At 39.8% G+C, this 18,918-nt stretch overlaps 1 protein-coding gene across 3 annotated transcripts in view; it reads right to left on the reverse strand.

The window, feature by feature from the left end:
* Positions 1–18,918, reverse strand: part of ZNF521 (zinc finger protein 521) — a 273,128-nt gene that overhangs the window by 24,643 nt on the left and 229,567 nt on the right. For all 3 annotated transcript variants that reach the window (XM_034643332.1, XM_034643331.1, XM_034643330.1), the window contains exons 5-6: positions 4,380–4,511; positions 1,586–1,701 (exon numbers count right to left, since the gene is read on the reverse strand). In XM_034643332.1, the coding sequence (XP_034499223.1) occupies positions 1,586–1,701; positions 4,380–4,511 (248 nt within the window). The remainder of the gene's footprint in view (positions 1–1,585; positions 1,702–4,379; positions 4,512–18,918) is intronic.

Consider the following 18,918-nt stretch of genomic DNA (forward strand, 5'->3'; position numbering starts at 1 on the left):
CTTTGATTTTAACCTGTTATTAAATCTGCTCCACAGTTTACATGCTAATTAAGTATCACTAGGTGTATTGGCCATATCCTTTACAGAGTCATAAAAACCCAGATGACTTATCTTTTGATACCCATTACAATAAGTATATATTGTCAAACAGAAATTTAGGTTATATTAAGAAGATACACTTTTTGACAACAGTCTAACTTGGTCAATCTTCTATATTCAATTGCCAAACAGATGTGACAGAGTAGAAATCTATTTAGAAGTGATAAAAAGTAAGACAGCAACTTTAATTTCAGTCCACTGACACCACTGTGACAATGAAATGGGCTCACCCATTTTTTCAAATATTTTTTATTTCACCTCCTTAATTTGCTATTTGTTTACTTATAGAATAACAGATGATAAACTGTAAATTCCTCATTTTGACACATAATTCACATAAATCTGGCTTTCCCAGAGCCCAAGGAGGTACAAAGCTATCCCAGGGTCTACAGTGTAGGATGAGAAACTAAGGAGTGGGTGGGGGGGGACCCTGAGTTCCTGCTTCATCCAGATCTGGTCAATGCAAAAAATAACTACCTCTTTCCCCCTTTTTAGGCTAAATAACTTTATTGTTAATGATAATGCTCATAATAATAAAATAATTTTGAGTTCGAATCCATTCTTCTCTAAGGGCTCCAACAAAATTTAACAAAAACATGTTACTTAAATAATTTCATCAAAAAAATAAGAATAAGTATTGTGCCCATTTTTCAGATGAAGTAACAGAAAAAACAAAACAGGAGACATTTTCCTTTCACAATAAATAACATTCCTAGGGTAGCATCCAGGTCTCTTACCCATATTTTAACTGCTAGTCTATTGCCAAGAGTAATAAAACCACCCAAACATTTGTATTGTATTTTCTGGTTTGTACCTTGGATTCAGACCTATTCACCTCATTTTTACCCAACAGCAACCCCATAAGCATTAGACTTGTCTGTCATTTCTTCATATCTGAGTTTCAGAGACATTATGGACTGGTGCAAAATCCCGTATCTAGCAAGCGGACACTCAAGGCTAAACCTAATGTCTTTGGGTGCCAACATTTCAACTAGGAGGCTGTTACTGAGTGATAATTATTCTAGTCCATTAAGTGGAAGAAACATACCAGACAAGAGTACAGCTTTCTTCTCTTCCCTTCTCCCTTCCAATCTTGAGCCCCTCAGGACAACAATAACTTGGACATCCATCCAGCTTGGCGTCCAGTGGGAACAGAACATGAATAAAACAGGACTGGGGAGAACGGGCCATGACGGTGAGGTGAATGATCCCACAGTCCAATAAACCTGACCCCTAAGCCTATCACACTGGGTCAGAAGGTCCAATTATAGGTCTGTGCCAGCTCTTTGTATGATTGACAGCAGCCAGAGGCAAAATTACTTTGGTGTCTGTTAATCCAGCCTCTAATTTTCCCTTTGCCCCAGTGCACACAGAGCATCATGGTGGCCCAGGGTGAGTGATACTGTGAATCCAGATTTAAAATGCCCTTGTTTCCTATAAGAAGAGCAACTGAGTTCAATCCCAGTTCTCCTCATGGGGACATTACCTGCAGCTCTGTTTGGAAGAAAAACTTCTGCGGACATTGTGTGCAGTCATAGATCTTGTCTTCTTGTCCATGGGCAGAGAAAATATGCTGCTGCAACTTGTTTGCTTGCACAAACACTGAAATGATAAAAGGATGGTGAACTTTGGGTGATTTTCTTTCAGCAAGGCCCTCAGTCGATGACTCCCCGCGAAGAGCCCCAGACGGAGCGGCCTCAACGGCACACCTTCTGGGTGTGACCACTGCCAGGCACTGGGGAGAGCTGAGTCACGCCTGCCTGTGGTTGGGTCCCTGGCTTTTGTGAAGGTGCACTCTACCAAGCGCCTAATTCAACCCAAACGGCTCCAAAGTAAAGGTTTATAGAGGCCCCGCTCCCTATAAATCTTTTAAAAATAAAGCTGAAAATGGTCAAATGCACAGCACCGTCTGAACAGAGATGAATCTTATTTCTCAGCAACCCACAGGTTAAGAAATCACAGATGCCAAAACCCTGTTTATTGTATTTGCCTAAAGTTACAGCTAGCAAACAGTTCTCTATTTAAATGTGTTAATGCTAAAAATTATATCCCACAGCTACTCTGGGGCACTGTCTATAAATGTGAAACAGAACGGCAGGTAAATTCTCTTTGGATACTTTAAGATCAACTCAGCCTACACACTGAATGCAAGGGTTTCAATAATATAAACATGTTCAATTTTAATGACTACAAAACAAGGCCCTAAGACTGTGTAACAGTTTACCTGGGAGACATACTATTAATAATTAAATTGTATATGCCAGAGGCAGGGTTTGGGTTGGCAGAACTGACTTCTGATGGATGCCTGGTGCACTGTGACCTAAAAAAGTTTGCATCTACAATATTAATCTGTATAGGCAGGGAAAGGATTTATTAAAGATGTTGGCATTTGACTTTGACTCTACTCTAATCATTAAAATTATTCTAATTGCCAGCCAACCTAAAATATTAGAATATTGTTCTTGTGAGTCATACATTTTAATCACATTTCTCATTACCTTAAAAAACTACTCAGATTTCTTCTCTCCCACCTAACACGCTTTATATTGGAAGGGTTTTTTTTAATTGTTATTTCTAAAATTACTTCAAGATACACTAAAACAATGCAGGGCTGTCAGCACAGAAAAGGCAAGACAGCTCATGTTTAATGCATTTTTGTCTCTTACCTACATCAACAAAAAGAAATGGGGTTTTTATACAGATTTGCCTCTGATCTCCATATAACTTAGCACATTTTATGAGGCTTCTGGCTACAACATCAAATAACTGTTTTATTAGGGATCTTAATCAGGAGGAGATCTATGACCCAGTCTTCCTGATGAAAACTTATAATGAGCTTTATAAAGAACTCAGATTTCTGACTCATTGTATCTTAAGATAAATACTATGTTATGGTAAGAATATAACAATGTGTATTTTTATCTTACCTACAGAGAACAAATTGCTGGTTACCAGAGGGGAGGTGGGTGTGGGAATGGGTACAATAGGGGATGGGGATTAAGGAGGGCGCTTGTGATGAGTACTGGGTGATGTACGGAAATGCTGAATCACTATACTGTACACCTGAAATTAATACGACACTGTGTGTGCTAACTGGAGTTTAAATAAAAACTTAAAAAACTAAACAAAAGAATTTTAAAAAGCAAGCCTCCCCCACCCCTGCCAAATCCAGTATATATTTTTAATTACAAATTGAAAGAATAAAAAAAACCCTCAAACAGTTCCACAAGGAGTGGCTGATGAAATTACTGAACAAGGAGGAGCCTCACAGGCAAATGTGGAAGGCAGAGCCATCATCACACCCAGGTAGTACTTGTGGTAACTGGGCAACGAACATGGCCGCTCTCTTATTTTGTTACAGGATAGAAGTCTACAGGCTGAACGCAGTGAAGGTTACTAATCAATGCCTGGAATCTTGCTCTGCAGACAGAGAAGCCAGTTTTGAGAGAAGGATATATTTTTGTTTTGTTTTTTTTTTTTTTTTTTTTTTTGGTCAAATAAGAAGGAAACATAGCCTTGAGGGGCTTGACCATCAAGTTTAAGACACATGCAAAATGATCACAAGGGATTTTCCAAAATAACTTTGTCACTGTTGGGGGAGTATCAGAAATGTGTGCGATCGTATTTCAACCCCTGTGGGGCTCAAATTATAGTTTCTGATTTACATTTTTTTTTGCCATTGCTGAAAACTCTAGTGCTATGACATCCAATAAAAGTTTCTTCTCAAAAGTGTAAATTTGTATCAACTTCTCCTTTTCAAATCCAATTTCTTTGGAAATAAATGTCTCGTCTAATCTGTTCATCTACTCTGTTTCCCAATTTAAAGAATTTGGGAGGGTTTTAATAATATCTTTTTTATTTCTTATGGGGAATGTTACAAAATTCTCCATGTTGAAATAACAGACATGGGCTGGGCAACATGGCTGCACTTTGCATCAGATGGCTTGAGATTTGGAAGCCGCTCCGTGCAGGCACTCGCTTCCTTGGTGACCTTTTAACACCAAGAGGAGAAAAGTGGACAGAGCATGGATGTCGTTTTCCAAATGGAAAAGTGCAAAGTTCTGTGAGAGCTCGAAATGCCATTTGTTCATCCTGACAGTTTAACCTTCCTGCCCATGTGAGCCTTTAAGTAGGTGGCAATCAATAATGCTAATCAGCAGAATTCAAACATCTTCTCCCCAAATTGACCCGAAGTCATCTCCGTGAAAGGCCGCAGCAGTGGGGATATGCTTTGGTAGGAAAGACATGATGTGGCCAAGGAGCTCTCTAGAGGGTCCTACCTGTGAAGCAGACGGGGCACTTGAAGGTACCTCCCATCCCTTCGAAGCTGTGCTCTATCAGGTGGCACTGGAGTTTGGCAGGGGAGTCGAAGGTCTGGCTGCACAGTTTGCACTCGTGGTTTAGTCCTTCATCTGTTAAGAAGAATACATGAGCAGAGAAGTTGAAACCCACCATATATTTAATAGATGAGTGAAGTCACTATGATTGCACACTGTAAACTATTTCTGTCACCAAATAGAACTATATAGTAGCGTATATGGTTGTCGGTTATTATTTCTCATTATATATGAATTTATATCCATTTAATATGAATTTATATGCATTTAAAATATTTCTGGAATTTAACATCCAAAGAGAATCAGAAGGCAGGGTTTGTCTTGGGGTGATGCATTCTGTTAAGCTTTTAAAGTGTAATTAGATGTCACTGATAAGGTATCTCTTTTTCGCTATTATGTTTTTATGGCTGTGTATTTCCAAAGTCCTAACGTAATGGACCCATAGAAAAATCGACAGCTTCTTCCTCAAGCCTCTCCTCTGGTTTACTTAGAAGGTTTAACAAGTTTCTATTTCTAACTGCAAGGTTTTTAGTGGTATTCCCACAAACTTTCTTTTTCCATTTCCAAGATGTTCAGGCAATTTTTAAATATTATTAATGCTTATAGCATATCCTGTAAGTCCTTTATTTTTTCTGCATGTACTCCCAGTTCCCCCTATCTTCTCAGTTCAGTGCTCCCTCTCCTTTGTAAAACAGTTTTAGTTTTATCCTGTGATCTAGACTGGCTTTCTCCAAAGGAAATTTTATGAGCCCCAAGCTCACTTTTGACTAGTCCTGGATTTTTTCTTTGATATTTTAGGGACAAGATGGTAGAAAAATATTTTGACATAATAATAACTGCTATATCACGAGTATGCTAAGAGTTTCTGTTGTTGATCAACACCCTTATTTTTATGTTGGTTTTATCCTCATTAAAATGTTTCTGAAATTTAAAATTTAAGGATTATTCCAACTTATTTCAATTGGTAATTATAAGAAATGAAAACCAGTAGTGCTAGAATGAACAACCTCACATTTCTTTAGTGTTTTCTGTGTTTCAGACATTGTGGTTCTCAGTTCCCACAGATAGAAATTCATTTAATTTAACAATGACAATTAGGCCCATTTTATAGATGAGAAAAATGAGGCCCGGAGAGTTTAAGTGACTTTTTTTTCCGAGTCACAGGGGCAATATTTGGTGGAGCCAGAACTGAACTCCAGGCATCCTGGCCTCAAGGTCCAGGATCTTAGCAAATAGGTTCTGGCATACACCAACGACTCCCAGACGACTGCTCAGAGAGAGGAAGGACTGCGAGGCTGCGAGTGAACCTAGTTTGTTATCAAGTTATACTTTCATCTTCTCCTATTTGCAGTGATTAAAAATGTTATTAAGGAACATGAGTATCAGCTGTCCTCGGTCTAGGGAATGAAGGGCATATTCACACCGTGGGGGCAACAAGTCTATCCTCCAAACGTAGCTCCTTCCATGCAACACCACGTGCACGTGGAAGTCCTTCACCAGCTGATACTACTGGCAACACAAAGGCTCAATTACAAAGTGAATTATTATTAGCTAACTAGGAGTAAAGTCACTCTATTTGTATTCCTAATCTTTCTTCTCACACAAGTATGAGTCTTTAGAAGCAGAGGATTGGAATTTGTAAAAAGAGAAGCAAAGCACTAATTAAGCCACCCAGTACTGTCTACATTTCACAAGAGATAAAAACCTACTCTGTATTTGGGTGGTACAGTAAATTCCTTGATTATAATTATGTAAGAAGGAGTTTAATTGTGCATACTGACATGACAAGGGGTTATACGAAAAGCTTTAGGGATTATATAAGATCAAGGGGTTTTCATCTGTTCTTTTCTCTCTCTCTCTCTCTCTCTCTTTTTAATCCTAAAATCACCAACATTTTCCCTAATTTTAGATATTAAGAAATATCAGGAACACAATTTCTTGTAGGGAATTGGGTCAGTAAGTTGATCAACAGAAATACTTGCCAAATTTGAATGTTTTCTATTTCCTCAATGCTGCATACCTTACTTTGGTGGTAAGAAGGTAACCAAGAGTTCAAGTTTCATCTTTAAATCGTATGTTTGGCACAAGAACCGAGATGTGGCCTATGGGTGTGAGCAGTATACACATTTGCTCCAGAATTCTTAACCTTACAATATTTGTGAAGTCACATATATGAGCCTGGCTGGCTTTCTAGGTGATAATGACTGACTGCACCACGAATACAAAGTGAATTATGCAAGTTAGAATGATCTTTAATGTGACGTTATGTTTCTCGACTTTGAGTATTTTTTTTTTTGGAAAACTAATAGGAGAAAGATATATGTGTATGAATACAAAGAAAATGTCCTCATCAATTTTTATTTATTCCCTGTCCTGAGAAAGGAGAAGCTCCAACCCAAAACATTACATACTCCAAGTTCCGTCAAGTGAATTCACAAGAAGGTGACACACAGTCATAAAGCATTTATACATCATTAGGGCAGACTTCGTTTTCATGAACCCCATACTCGGTGAAGGCACTAAGTGATAGCAATGATCATAACAACAGCTTCCAGCATTTTCAGAACTCTTTATAGTTTAATGGTACATTTTAATATTGAAAATAACATGTTGGGAGTTCTACCTGCCTTTCTTTTCTAAGTTACATAGAGGTCTTTTCCAACAAGTAACTTTTCCTAGCATTTCGAGGAGGACAGAAAATATATCTGAATTGTTATGCAGCAAATGGTAGATAAGCAAAAGCCAGTGTGCTCCGAGCCAGACAGGCCAAACATCTACACACTTCTCCCACCTTTATTAACTTCCCTACTCATTTTCGCCGCGCTCACACTAGCTTATTTCCACAGGGTCGCATGGATAATGAATGAGAGAGACAGGAGGACCCAAAACATGTTTACCACTGGTTAACAGAACTCATTTTGTATTTTTTTAACTGAACAGGGGGCCAGAGATAGTAACGGCAAACTAAGAAAACGTATTTATAGTAAGAATTTCAAAGGTTTATCCTGACTCAGAGTCTCTGTTTAACTCCGCTCCCGTACATTCTCTACACTGTGTGGCGAAAAGCGGGGTCTTAATTTTCAAAGGAGTTCTAAAAATATCCTCAGTCCTGGGAGATCTACCTTAGGTAAGCCCTGTTTCCTTTCAAAACTGAGCTTCTGTCTCCTCACTATCTGGTAGGAGGGGGTAAGGAACTGGAAAGTTGCGCTGTGGTTTTAATTTAAAGTTGAGGTTCACAAGGTGCCACTATCAACACCTCCGATTTCAGGTGAACTTGAGCCTTAGGCTCAGGATTTTGCCAACAGAGCTATAACTTGCACCTTGTCTTTTTATCTCCCTTCTTCCTAAAGGTGCCAAAAGCCTAAAAATTCAATCAAAGTAACCATTTCTTCTCTCCGGAAAGGTAGCAGCTGACAGTAATTGGATAATACAGTCTGACTCATTTATTAAAAAGAGATTCTGAGTCAATTGATTTAATAACCATTACAATATTCCATTAAGGATATAATAGGCTAGTGCAGTCCCATTTTTTTTTATTGAGTTACAGATGAGATCTATGAGTGAAATTTCTAGATTTTTCTTCCCTTTTTGCTTATCTAATCTCCAGATTTTCCACAATGAGTATAATTTGCCTTTGTAGGTGACTTTGAAAGTTAAAGACAAAAAACGCTACCCTCTCTAGACCCTTTTAACTACAGCACTGGAATTCTGATGGCCAAAAGGTTACATGGGAAATGGGCAATAGTACGGAGGACAGAAAAACTCCAGTTCTGAACATGAGGCCGAAGAGTATTCTAGCCAAGTCCATGTGAGAGCAGGGATAAGCACAAGGAAAGGGAAGAGAAACATCAGAGTGTAGATTAGTCAACTGAATGAGAAGAATATGGAGCTTTCATTATAAACCTTCATCTTTCCAGAACAAAGAGAAAACCCCTGTTTATTGTGTGCTGGTGGAGGGGAACATGGGTGTGGCCAGCACTGTTGGTCCAAGGTCAGGAAGGGCAAGAGTGAAGCTGTCACCACTGCGAACATGTTGGAGGCCAGCAACTTCCCGTCCTGGTCAACCACTTGATAGCATGACCGAAGATGGCGTGGGTATAATCGAGAAATAATTTCCCATGTATAGAAATTGCAGCTCAAATAATTACTTCCACTTGTTAATCTGCATTTAAGTGTGAACATAAATGTAAACAGGAATGGAGTCTACACAGAAGACACTGATGCTAGTGTAAATATTTACTCCACTATTAAATGTTTCAAAGGAAAAGACTCTGAATACATCGTTGCAGTACAACCTCAATGCTTTCGTCCGGAATGTGATGCCCATTTACAAAACTCTGCGCTGTAAGAACAAAATCTGTTTGTCGGAGGCCAGTTCAAAGGGGAATGATCATTGCTATCTCTCCAATTTATAAAACGTGGACCAACACAGCTATTAATCAGCCAGCTTTGTAACAGAAAAAAATAATAGTTGCCATTTGGATGCTTAAGCACAACTCAAGTTATAAGCTCCAACATGGCAACTGTTAGCTTAACAGAAGACACTGACATTTCAATATAAGCTTTAAACAAGAGAAACACTTTAAGCAGCCTCCAGACTGTGTGTCCCATGTTTATACTCCTTTTCCTTCAATAAAAACAAAAATCTAGAGCAGCTACAAGCAAATGTTCAGTGGTTGACTTACATGCAGCTGTTATCCCAGGAATCACTGGGGGCCCCCTTATATCGTCTGATCAACACTGCAGCCATTATGGAGGACCAATTTGTAACGGTTTATAAGTAGAGCTCCTTCTCTTATTTACCCTCGAGACTGGCCAGAAGGGTCCTCCAGCCTCTTCCACTGCATAAATCTATAGGCTAAAGTCCAAAGATACAAACCCCTCTTGGTGCATCGTCATGGGGCAGGGGCCATACTTAAAAGCTCTGATCTGAGTGGGAGTAAACTCTGCCCTCGGAATCCAAACAGAGGAATCAAATACCCTGCAGTTGTAATTTTTCCAGTTCGAATGCCTATACCACTATATCCTTACATATATTTTTAAATCCAAGAAAACTATGCCCTAAACCAATTCCCAACCCCCAACCCTTTACTCTGCTTCTCCTCTTCCCTGAGTTAATTTCCAAGCACACATTTATAAGCTAGGGGTCTGAGGAGTAACAAAGGAAAGCCACACATGACAAAACTCACCCCTCGGCTACATTGGCTCACCCTAGAAACCAGGAGTAGAAAAATAGGCAGACTGTACTGTAATTTGCCAAGCACACAGCCATCGCGTCTCTCTAGGTCCATAGTGCTCAGGCCACTATGATTTGTGTTGTGTTCTATACGGCGCATACTTCATGCCTGTAACACAAACACGCAGAGGTGCTAATTTGGCAATGGAGACTCTTACTTAGGGCTCGAGGTCTGCCAGTAGATCAGTCATCAAACCCCCAATGTAAGGCCGATTTGAGATCCCTGAATATTACGTGAACCCTTCCTTACCCTAGTGAAAAAGCCCTGCCCTGTTCCCTTGCACAATTCAACATGAAAACAAAGACGGACACTAGCTCCTTCCTGGATTTTCTCACTGGCAGTATAGGAATGTCTGCCACCGTCAGGATTTCTATGCGACACAAGAGAGAAATACAAGATACAAGCGTAAGATGCACCGTAAGAGAGAAAGGGCGTTGGGGACACTAGGAGAAAACGAGCACCAGGTACCTCGACTTTGACTAGCCACACGTGCCACCCTTAGGTTCTCGAGAAAAGCAAAATGATATGCATCCCGTGCGTCTCAGCCAGAATTTTATTTTGAGGAGCCCTACAAGGTGCAAGTCTGCATTTAACTCAGTTACTCCCTGGTTTTGGCCCATGGTCTCAAAGGCTACAATGCTTTTGGACTTTATAAGCAAAGCCACTGATACTGACACTGTTATTTCCTGTCTTGAACTTCTCATTATCAGCAGGGCTGGAGCAGGAAATGATTCAGCTGGGGTAGGCTGCATTGTACCCAGCAGATTTTAAAGAGCCCACGGGCTGCCTGGAGCCCCATAAACATCAGCAGCTTGGAAACTAGCAGGAGGTCCAGGTGGGCCGGGATGGGAGAGGCAGGCAGTGGGATTTTAGATGCTCTGAGATGCAGTATTGTCCAATTCCTTGGCTATTATTATCGGTCGTGGGTATTAGTTATTTGAACATGCTCATGTAGGAGAAAACACTGGAATACTGTTCAAACAATACATAATAAAACAACACACTAAAAAGTGGCTTGCCTCCACCTGTGGGGACTCAGCAGCGATATTCTGGCACACGTCTGAAATTAAGGATGAGCATATAGATGAAGGATATCTTCAAACCTGACCAGTGTGTTGGCACCTCCAGGTCGTCAGCCTTTTCTTCTCTACTTTCTTAATCGAAACATGAGCCCACAGTTGAAGCCTCAGAGAAAACATACAGTGCCAGCAAATAGCTTTAAAGTTAAAAATCTGGGCTTCAAGTGTTTTCATTTAAGAAAAAAATCAGTTTTTGGTAATGCACTGATAAAATCACTTTGAGCTCCACTCACCCCTCTCCCCAGGAAAAAGCATTCTTAACTCAGAAAAGAAGAAAGAAGCATATGTTTCTCAGTAAAAATACTGTTAGCCCTGAAAAAGGCAAGGGTAGGGAGAGGACTGTGACCAACTTAAATCTGAAATATATCACTTCGATCTGTTTCTGTAGAAAACAGAGTGGCTTTAAAAAAATTACCTTGCGGTCTAAAGCTTTAACTTCAGTATATGCTGCTGTGTTGTACCAAAAGGGATCCAATTTACTTGAAGTCAATTTCCCCTCTTATTTCTGCTTACTTGAATACGTGAAAGTGACCTTTATGCTTTTACAAAGTTTTCACCACCTAATCTTTGGTGCTGCAATGTTCTCTGCCTTGACAGCAAGTTTCTGAGCACACAAGACAGTATAAAAATTTACTTCCCTTTTGCATAATAATTAGACATACAATATGATTGGAAATAGCATGTTTCCAATTCAGTAATGCATTTCAGCTCTTGCCTTGCCTATTAAAGAATGGTGGATGGCAGCCCAGGACATCTCAATACAAGGGAGTCCCAAGCACTGAGTTTGGGGTTATTCATCAATTTGTGCCATAAGGCAAGTTTAAGGAGGGCAAAGACTTTTGTCTGTTTGGTGCACTGATTGTATGCCAAGTACCTAAAACAGGACAGGGCTCATAGTTGGGACACAATAAATATTTATTGATTTATGGGAAATATACACACTTAGCCAGTCCGACATCTAATTTCAATCACAGTGAAATGCCGAGACAAACACCAAAACAATACTTACTATTTATCAATTGTTTCATTTTTTCTTTTTTTTAAGAGATTATTTTTTTCGTCAGAGAGAAAGAGAGAGAGAGAGATCGAGCACAAGCAGGGGGAGCGGCAGGTAGAGTAGGCAGAGGGAGAAGCAGACTACCCACTGAGCAAGGACCCCAATGTGGGACTCGATCCCAGGACCCTGGGATCATGACCTGAGCCGAAGGTAGACACTTAACGGACTGAGCCAAAGGCATCCCTATCAATTGTTTTAAACCTTTTGCTCCATTCCCTTGTACCTGAAGTCCCATGTGATGACACACTTGGACTAGCCAAATTTACCCTATACTGCTTGCCCTCATTATTTCCCGAAATACGATGAAGATCCTCCAGTAAATAAAGCATTAACAAAGTATAACTGTCTATTCTGCCAGTTTATCTCTGGCAAGAAACTGATGAGCACAAACTTAGCCCCTATTTTAAGAGGAAGAGTGTTATCATGTGTTTTATATCCGAAATACAACAAAAGAGCCCTGTGCAAGAAGGGATAATGGGATAATTACCTTTTACTTGCCCAAGTCACAGAGAAGGCTCTGCAACACGCATCCATGACCCCATAGTCACTTTTTAAAATGATTTTTACTAATAGTTCTGTGTTCTTCTATTATAAAGCTCCATNGGCTCGATCCCATAACGCCTGGATCATGCCCTGAGCCGAAGGCAGACGCCCAACCGCTGTGCCACCCAGGCGTCCCGACAAAGCTCCATTCTTTTAACTAGTTGGTTAAATCAGATGTATGCCTTGATGACACTCTGCTTAAAATTTCTCGTTTGGTACTAAATACCTACTGTTAATGCCCTCCCATCTGGGATGTCTGGCACTGGTGGAAGCAGGGGTATATTTACCTTCCAGTACTGTACGAAAGAAAAACACAAATTGGTAAGATCGAAAGAGGATAGCTCATGCAGCATAAACTAAATGGAAGCTGCTTTAAAGTTAAATCTATCAGGAAAACATCTTGGAGGACTGAGACAGTGCAACAGTCAATATTAATTCCACACAGCAGTGGGCCAACCACGGGAGCCACACGCTGGACACAGTTCTCATCAGGTAGGTGTTCGTGTTACTGTTGCTGGGTTTATGGCAAGGGTCAGAGCCTTTTCCTTTGTTTACCTTCTTCTTCTTGGCATAAAGCCACTAGTTATCTGAAGGAGAAAGTCTCCAAACACTGAAAAGCTGTTTATCTTTGCTAGAAAGCATTGCTTGCGATTGCTGATGATTTTAAAACAAAATAAAAACAAACCAAACCAAAACAAACAAAAGAAATGGAACGAGGTTCACCAACTTCTGTAAATATCATAGATCTCAACAATCATGGGGTTTTTTTAGTGCCCACAGGTTCAAGACAAGAAACTAGTCAGGCATCTCCTAAGCTAATTATCTTTCTAGGAAACTTCTATCATCGACAACTTTTTGCCAAGTCATCTAAGCTGTGGTGTTTAGACTCGGGGTTCACCACCGAAGCATAAGTTAAAGGTGCGATGGGTGGGGCGCGAAGGTATAAAAGGGGCAAGGATCTCAGATCTCCAAGGGACCTTATCTCGCTCCTTCTACTTGGTGGCAGGCAGTACGCAGAAAATCCTAAGCAGCAGTGCAAAAATCACAATACCGCACATTATTTGCAAATGACTCACATTTTTATTGTTCTATTGGTGTGACTTTAGAAACTTGGCCTTGAAGAATAAAAAAAGGTAATGGCGCAATAAGTGCAATAAGATTTCTAAAAACAGTTTATTGGAAATGTACTGTGAAACTTGAATTCTTCTAATCAAACGATGCCACCCCGTAGAGAAATTTTCCTGTGCATTATTAAAGTGATCTACTGCAGTACTAGTTAGAGCTCCATAACCTTTAAATTGCCTGATTGTAATTAAGGCCACTAGTTTTATTTAGGAAGGTTCAAGGAGGCTCAATTTAAGTTGGCTTAACTAGTGTGAATTTAATGTCATGCCGCCAGAAGGCAGAGGAGCTCTCCGGCCTGGCTGTTCCGTGGCACATGCAGCTGTGGGGTCATGAATTCTAAATTAAGCCCAGATTTAAAGAAACCACAGAGATCAGGACGTAGCTGGGTGTGCGCCAAGTATGCATCCCCATGGTTGCATGTGTGCTTCATTCATTCATTCATTCATTCATTCATTCATCCATCCATCCATCCATCCATCCATCCATTGCACTGGCAGTTTTCCCATTTGGGAACCTAAATACATCTGATTATTTATCGTGTGAGTAGAAGGGGTTTATAGTTACCCTTAAAGGCACCTTTCATTGAAAGGTGGGGCTTAAGACAATGTCCAATCAGCATTAACGATTTAAAATAAAATGTGATGGTAACAAAGTTGTAAAGGCAGGAACGTTGCTCGCATTATCAAAGAAATCCTAAGAAGGAAAATTGACAGTTAGCTGGAGGAGGAGGGAATGAAGGGGACTGTTTGGACAGGGCACCAAATGGAGTGCTGAACATAACATATAACTTCGCTGAAAGGGCAGCAAATCCAGGACTGAAAACAAAAGATAAGAGAAAATGAAGGTACTCGAAGCACAGTCTAACAGATGCGAAGAGTAGCAGCAGAGAGAAAACACTTAAGGATTTGACCCATGTTCAAAATTTTACTGGATGTGAGCTCAAAAACATTCATCTCTGGATAGAATGCTGGCACTTTTCTGTAGCTCCAATGGCAATAATGATAAATGAATTTCTTTACAGCCAAGCGGCTCAAACAGCCAACTATGTTACCACTATATAATTAATAACAATAAGCAATTAAAGAGAACAGCAGGTTACAACTATAAGGTGTCAAAATATATTAGCAAAGGAGAAAGCTGCAACAACACACTTAAAAGAAAAATAAACATACGGTGTGTGAACCTACAGACACTCGCTTCTTCCACACTATACTGTGTATCTATCTACAGCAGATAAAGCTTTTATGCTTAAAGAAAAATAGAGGATGGCATGAAACTACTATAAGGTGATTAACGTCCCTCCAAAAGCAAATAACGCTCCCAAGGCTCAGAGAAATCTGAAAAGTGATACGGGAAACGTGATTGTGAGGACCCGGGAGAGTTGGCTGACCATGATTTGGCATTATCCCTTTACTAAGAAATATTCTAATAAAAACCTCCCTAAACTGTATTTGTTGGACACGTATTTTCAAAGATCCCAGAACATTGTACTTTTTTATGTAAAACAAGGAAGCAATAAACTAAGAATGCGTAGGGGAAAAAAGTGAAAGGGTAAACTGTTATATAATTGGCTAAATGCTGGGATGTTAGATAAAGATTAGAAGTGGCCATGGAGGCGATCGAATTAACTACGGACTTGTTTAAAAGATGAGAAGATTGAGACCAGATAATTGTAACTGACACACTCATGATGGCAAAGCGTTTGGCAATGGTCAGTATTCTCGAAGCAAACAGCACACCGTCCCACCAAACCCGCACTTAAAAAAAGTTTCCTCCCGCTTAAGTACCATGATTTAAGTTGTTACTTAAGCTAAGTAAGTTACTGTCTTTCTAGATCTGCTGGTAAAGTGCAATGGGTTTTTTCTATTTCTGTGCCACCCGGGCACCCCTCTGCCCCTGGATAAGACACAGCCTGAACTTATTGCGGTTCACCTTATCTTTATCCCCTACTCCCCGACCGACTACTGTTCAAGTCTCTCTTGCCCTCGTTGAGAGTGCTCCTGTCCATTAGAAGCAAAGCGAAGCCTTGACTAGTATGAGGCCCCTGTTGGTTATAGAAAGTTAAACTCCCTGATCTCCAGATTCTGCACAGGAGCTAGGAACACCATTCTTGGTAAAGTGCTTTGGTCTGAGTTGTCAACATGAAAGAAACACTTGTGATTATACAACCCATGGTGTAGAAGGCATCCATGGCTGAATGCTGATGTTTTCTCTCAATGGCCAATGACCTATTGATTTGGTTAAACTGTCACCTGAAACCCTGTGGATACTGGGCTTAAGCTTTCCTTTATGGAATTACAATTATTCAGAAACAAAGACTGATTTCTTTTTCTTTTTTTAAGGTGTTATTTATTTATGAGAGAGAGAGAGAGAGCATGAGAGTGGGGAAGAGGGAGAAGCAGGCTCCCCGCTGAGCAGGGAACCCGATGTGGGGCTTGATCCCAGGACCCCAGGATCAGGACCTGAGCCAAAGGCAGACGCCTAACCGACTGAGCCACCCAGGCACCCCAAAGATTGATTTCTTAATTCTGTTCTTCCTATAGTTAGTTATACTTTTTTAAGTTCCTGAATCATTCCCTGCTATGGTACTAAATTGAGTATTTGGGAAGAAACTGGAACTGCACGCATATTCCTGAGTGTGTGGCTTACTAAAAAGGTAATGCCATAGTTACGTATGGAAAATAGGTTAGCTCAATATGTTCCTAACCTGCTTTTCTCTCTTGGGCATCATTCTGGATACACCAGCACATCTAGGCACTATATGCAGAAGCCAAGATGCTACTGGCATACCAATGAATCATACTCATTTCTATGTCCTTCTGTCTGTTTCCTGTCGGTCAAGAGCAACATAAGTGAGAGATTATAAGTTGAGATGGGAAAAGAGAAGGAAGAGAGGGAGAGGCAGAGAGAGAGAAAGGAAGGAAGGAAGGAAAGAAGGGATGGAGGGAGGGAGGAAGGAAAGGAGGAATGGAGGGAAGGAAATAGGGAGGGAGAAAGGGAGGGAGGGAGGTCAAAGTTTATGTTGTAACAAAGATTTCTGTCTTATTTCTACTTAGCTAGGAAATATAGTGAAGAAGTACAGATTCCTAGGTGTTTTGTTAGGTCAAAAACCAAAGCTAAAGACTATGAAATGGGCCTAACAAAAACCACGCATTAGTTAATAAGTGTGTCTGTTAAATGAAGAATGAGACATAATAATTAAGGATTGCTCTTTCTTAGATAGCAATTCCTTATATTACCTTCTGCAAAGCTATTCAATATTTCTAAGACTATAATGCCAAATTATAAAGATGCTTTGGGCACAATAAATTTTTAATCCCCTATCTTTATGACAATTTTTCTAAAATCTGAACCAGCTCATTGAAGATCTGTTCTAAAAATTTAAATATTGTATACTGTGTCAATATACAGAAAGGCTGATAATTTTCTGACACAAAAGGAAATCTATTTTAAAAAATCACTAAAATATCTATCAGTGGCTTTGAACATTTTATGTTTTTAAAAGGTCTGCTTGGCCCCTGTGTGATGTGATGCAATCAGCATAGAATTCCAATGCTGTCTTGAGCAATCTAAGTAGAAATCTGATACTCGACTATAACATTTATGTCCTTTCCGAAAATAAATCATATTTAGCTCACTTATCAAATTCATTTTTTGTAAAGAAAAATACACAAGTTCAGGATAAAAGGTGACCTATGGTGATGTCTTGACCTTCTACTCCTCCTTTGCTTTGGAAAAGCAGAAGCAATGTTTGGTTTCTTAAAGACAGAGATTAGCATGAGAGTTGTGATATCTGACAGTCTCAAGAAAAGGAAATACTTTGGATAATACTGTAGGGTAGTAACTGTTGGATGGGATAGGAGGCGAACAGTCTGACGTCAATCAGCCACGAAACTTCTCCTTTTCTGAATACTGGAGGAAAGACAGTTCCGAAATTAAAACGAGAGTGAGAAAATACAGATTAGCATTGTATGAATGTGCAAAATGGAATAAAGGGAGGTAAATATTTTTAGCATATTTTCAACCAATCACAATAACTGAGCATGCAAAGATATTTATGTGAGAAGAATGCCCAGTAACAAAATATATTATATTCCTTGGAGGGGGAAGAGAAATTTCCTTAATTAAATATTGGTCAGCTATTTCAAAGAAATAAAAATAAAATAAAATTTCAGAGAATTAGACATACCTAGGACTGCCACAATACCCTTACGTGCATCAATGGGCATCATGGCCTGACTAGTTCATTCTGAACCTTCCTAGTGTACCTATTGGCACCCCCAATGCAGGTGGACACCTGAGAAATAAGAACGATGCAATCGAGCGATACCCGGGCATCCATCTTTTGAAATGAATATTAGAAATTGTCTTAAAGTGATAACAGCAGGGAAATTCCAAATCAAAGTAGTCACTGTGGCCTTACCTCACCCGATTAGGTCTACATATTACCTCATCTACTGCCAAAGATCATACTTTGCGCTCAGGCCAACGTGACTTTCAAGCACAAGAAGCTGAATGGAGGGTGTGGATTGTGTAGGCAACGCAAACTCCGTCTCCACCCCCTTCTGAGAGCTCCTTAAGACAGAGGCGCTCATCAATGCTAAGACTATTACAATGGTACATTTTCCTCTCCTTACTTCTATCTGAGGATGATTATAAATCACCTCCATATATTTATACGGCATTTTGTAATTTTCAAAATGTGTGGTCTTGGTGTATACACACTGATTCCCAGTTAATCTGCTTATAAAGGGATTGGTCTGGGTAACCCAAATCCTAAGAAGAGCCTAACTAGTTTGCTCAAAGTCATGTGGGTAATTACTGTGGGGAGTGGGCTCCAATCTGAACCTAGGGTCCAGATTATGGGGGAAAAAAATAATTAAATTTCAACATGTAACCAAGTTTTTAGAATCTTCTATGACAATTAGTTTACGAGGTCCCTATGCTCAGGAAGGCAGGAGAACGTCCAGCCGCTTGTGCTGATAATATGGGTTTAGTTAAGGCGGTGAATCACAGCAGGGAGAAAAATTAGAAAAATGTACCTTCCGCAGAGACCTTTCTGATTATCTTAATGGTTCATCTTAGTGCCCTTTCAAGGTTTGAGGCCAAACATATGATGCTCTTTTCCTTTTAGGTTATTTTCAAATTCATCAAGATTGAGTTCAAAACTTGGCATTCAAAAATCTGACGAATTCTTGAAATAACATATTTCAATTTTCCTGGTATGGGTTAGAAACCCGATATGATTCATTTTATTAAGTAAATCTGTTGCTGAAAACCAAAAAAAGTCATTATTTTCAAACTGCGTGAAGCAAGGCAGAGTCATTTGTTTCTCAACAAATGGTACCAGTTACAAAAGCTGTTTTCTCTTCCTCATGTGGAGATTTTCACATAGACTGTTAAATATAACTTACTGAGTTGATTTGGAAAATACCAAGAAA

Source organism: Ailuropoda melanoleuca, chromosome 14 (assembly GCF_002007445.2).
Source record: "Ailuropoda melanoleuca isolate Jingjing chromosome 14, ASM200744v2, whole genome shotgun sequence".
NCBI classification, from domain to species: Eukaryota; Metazoa; Chordata; class Mammalia; order Carnivora; family Ursidae; genus Ailuropoda; species Ailuropoda melanoleuca.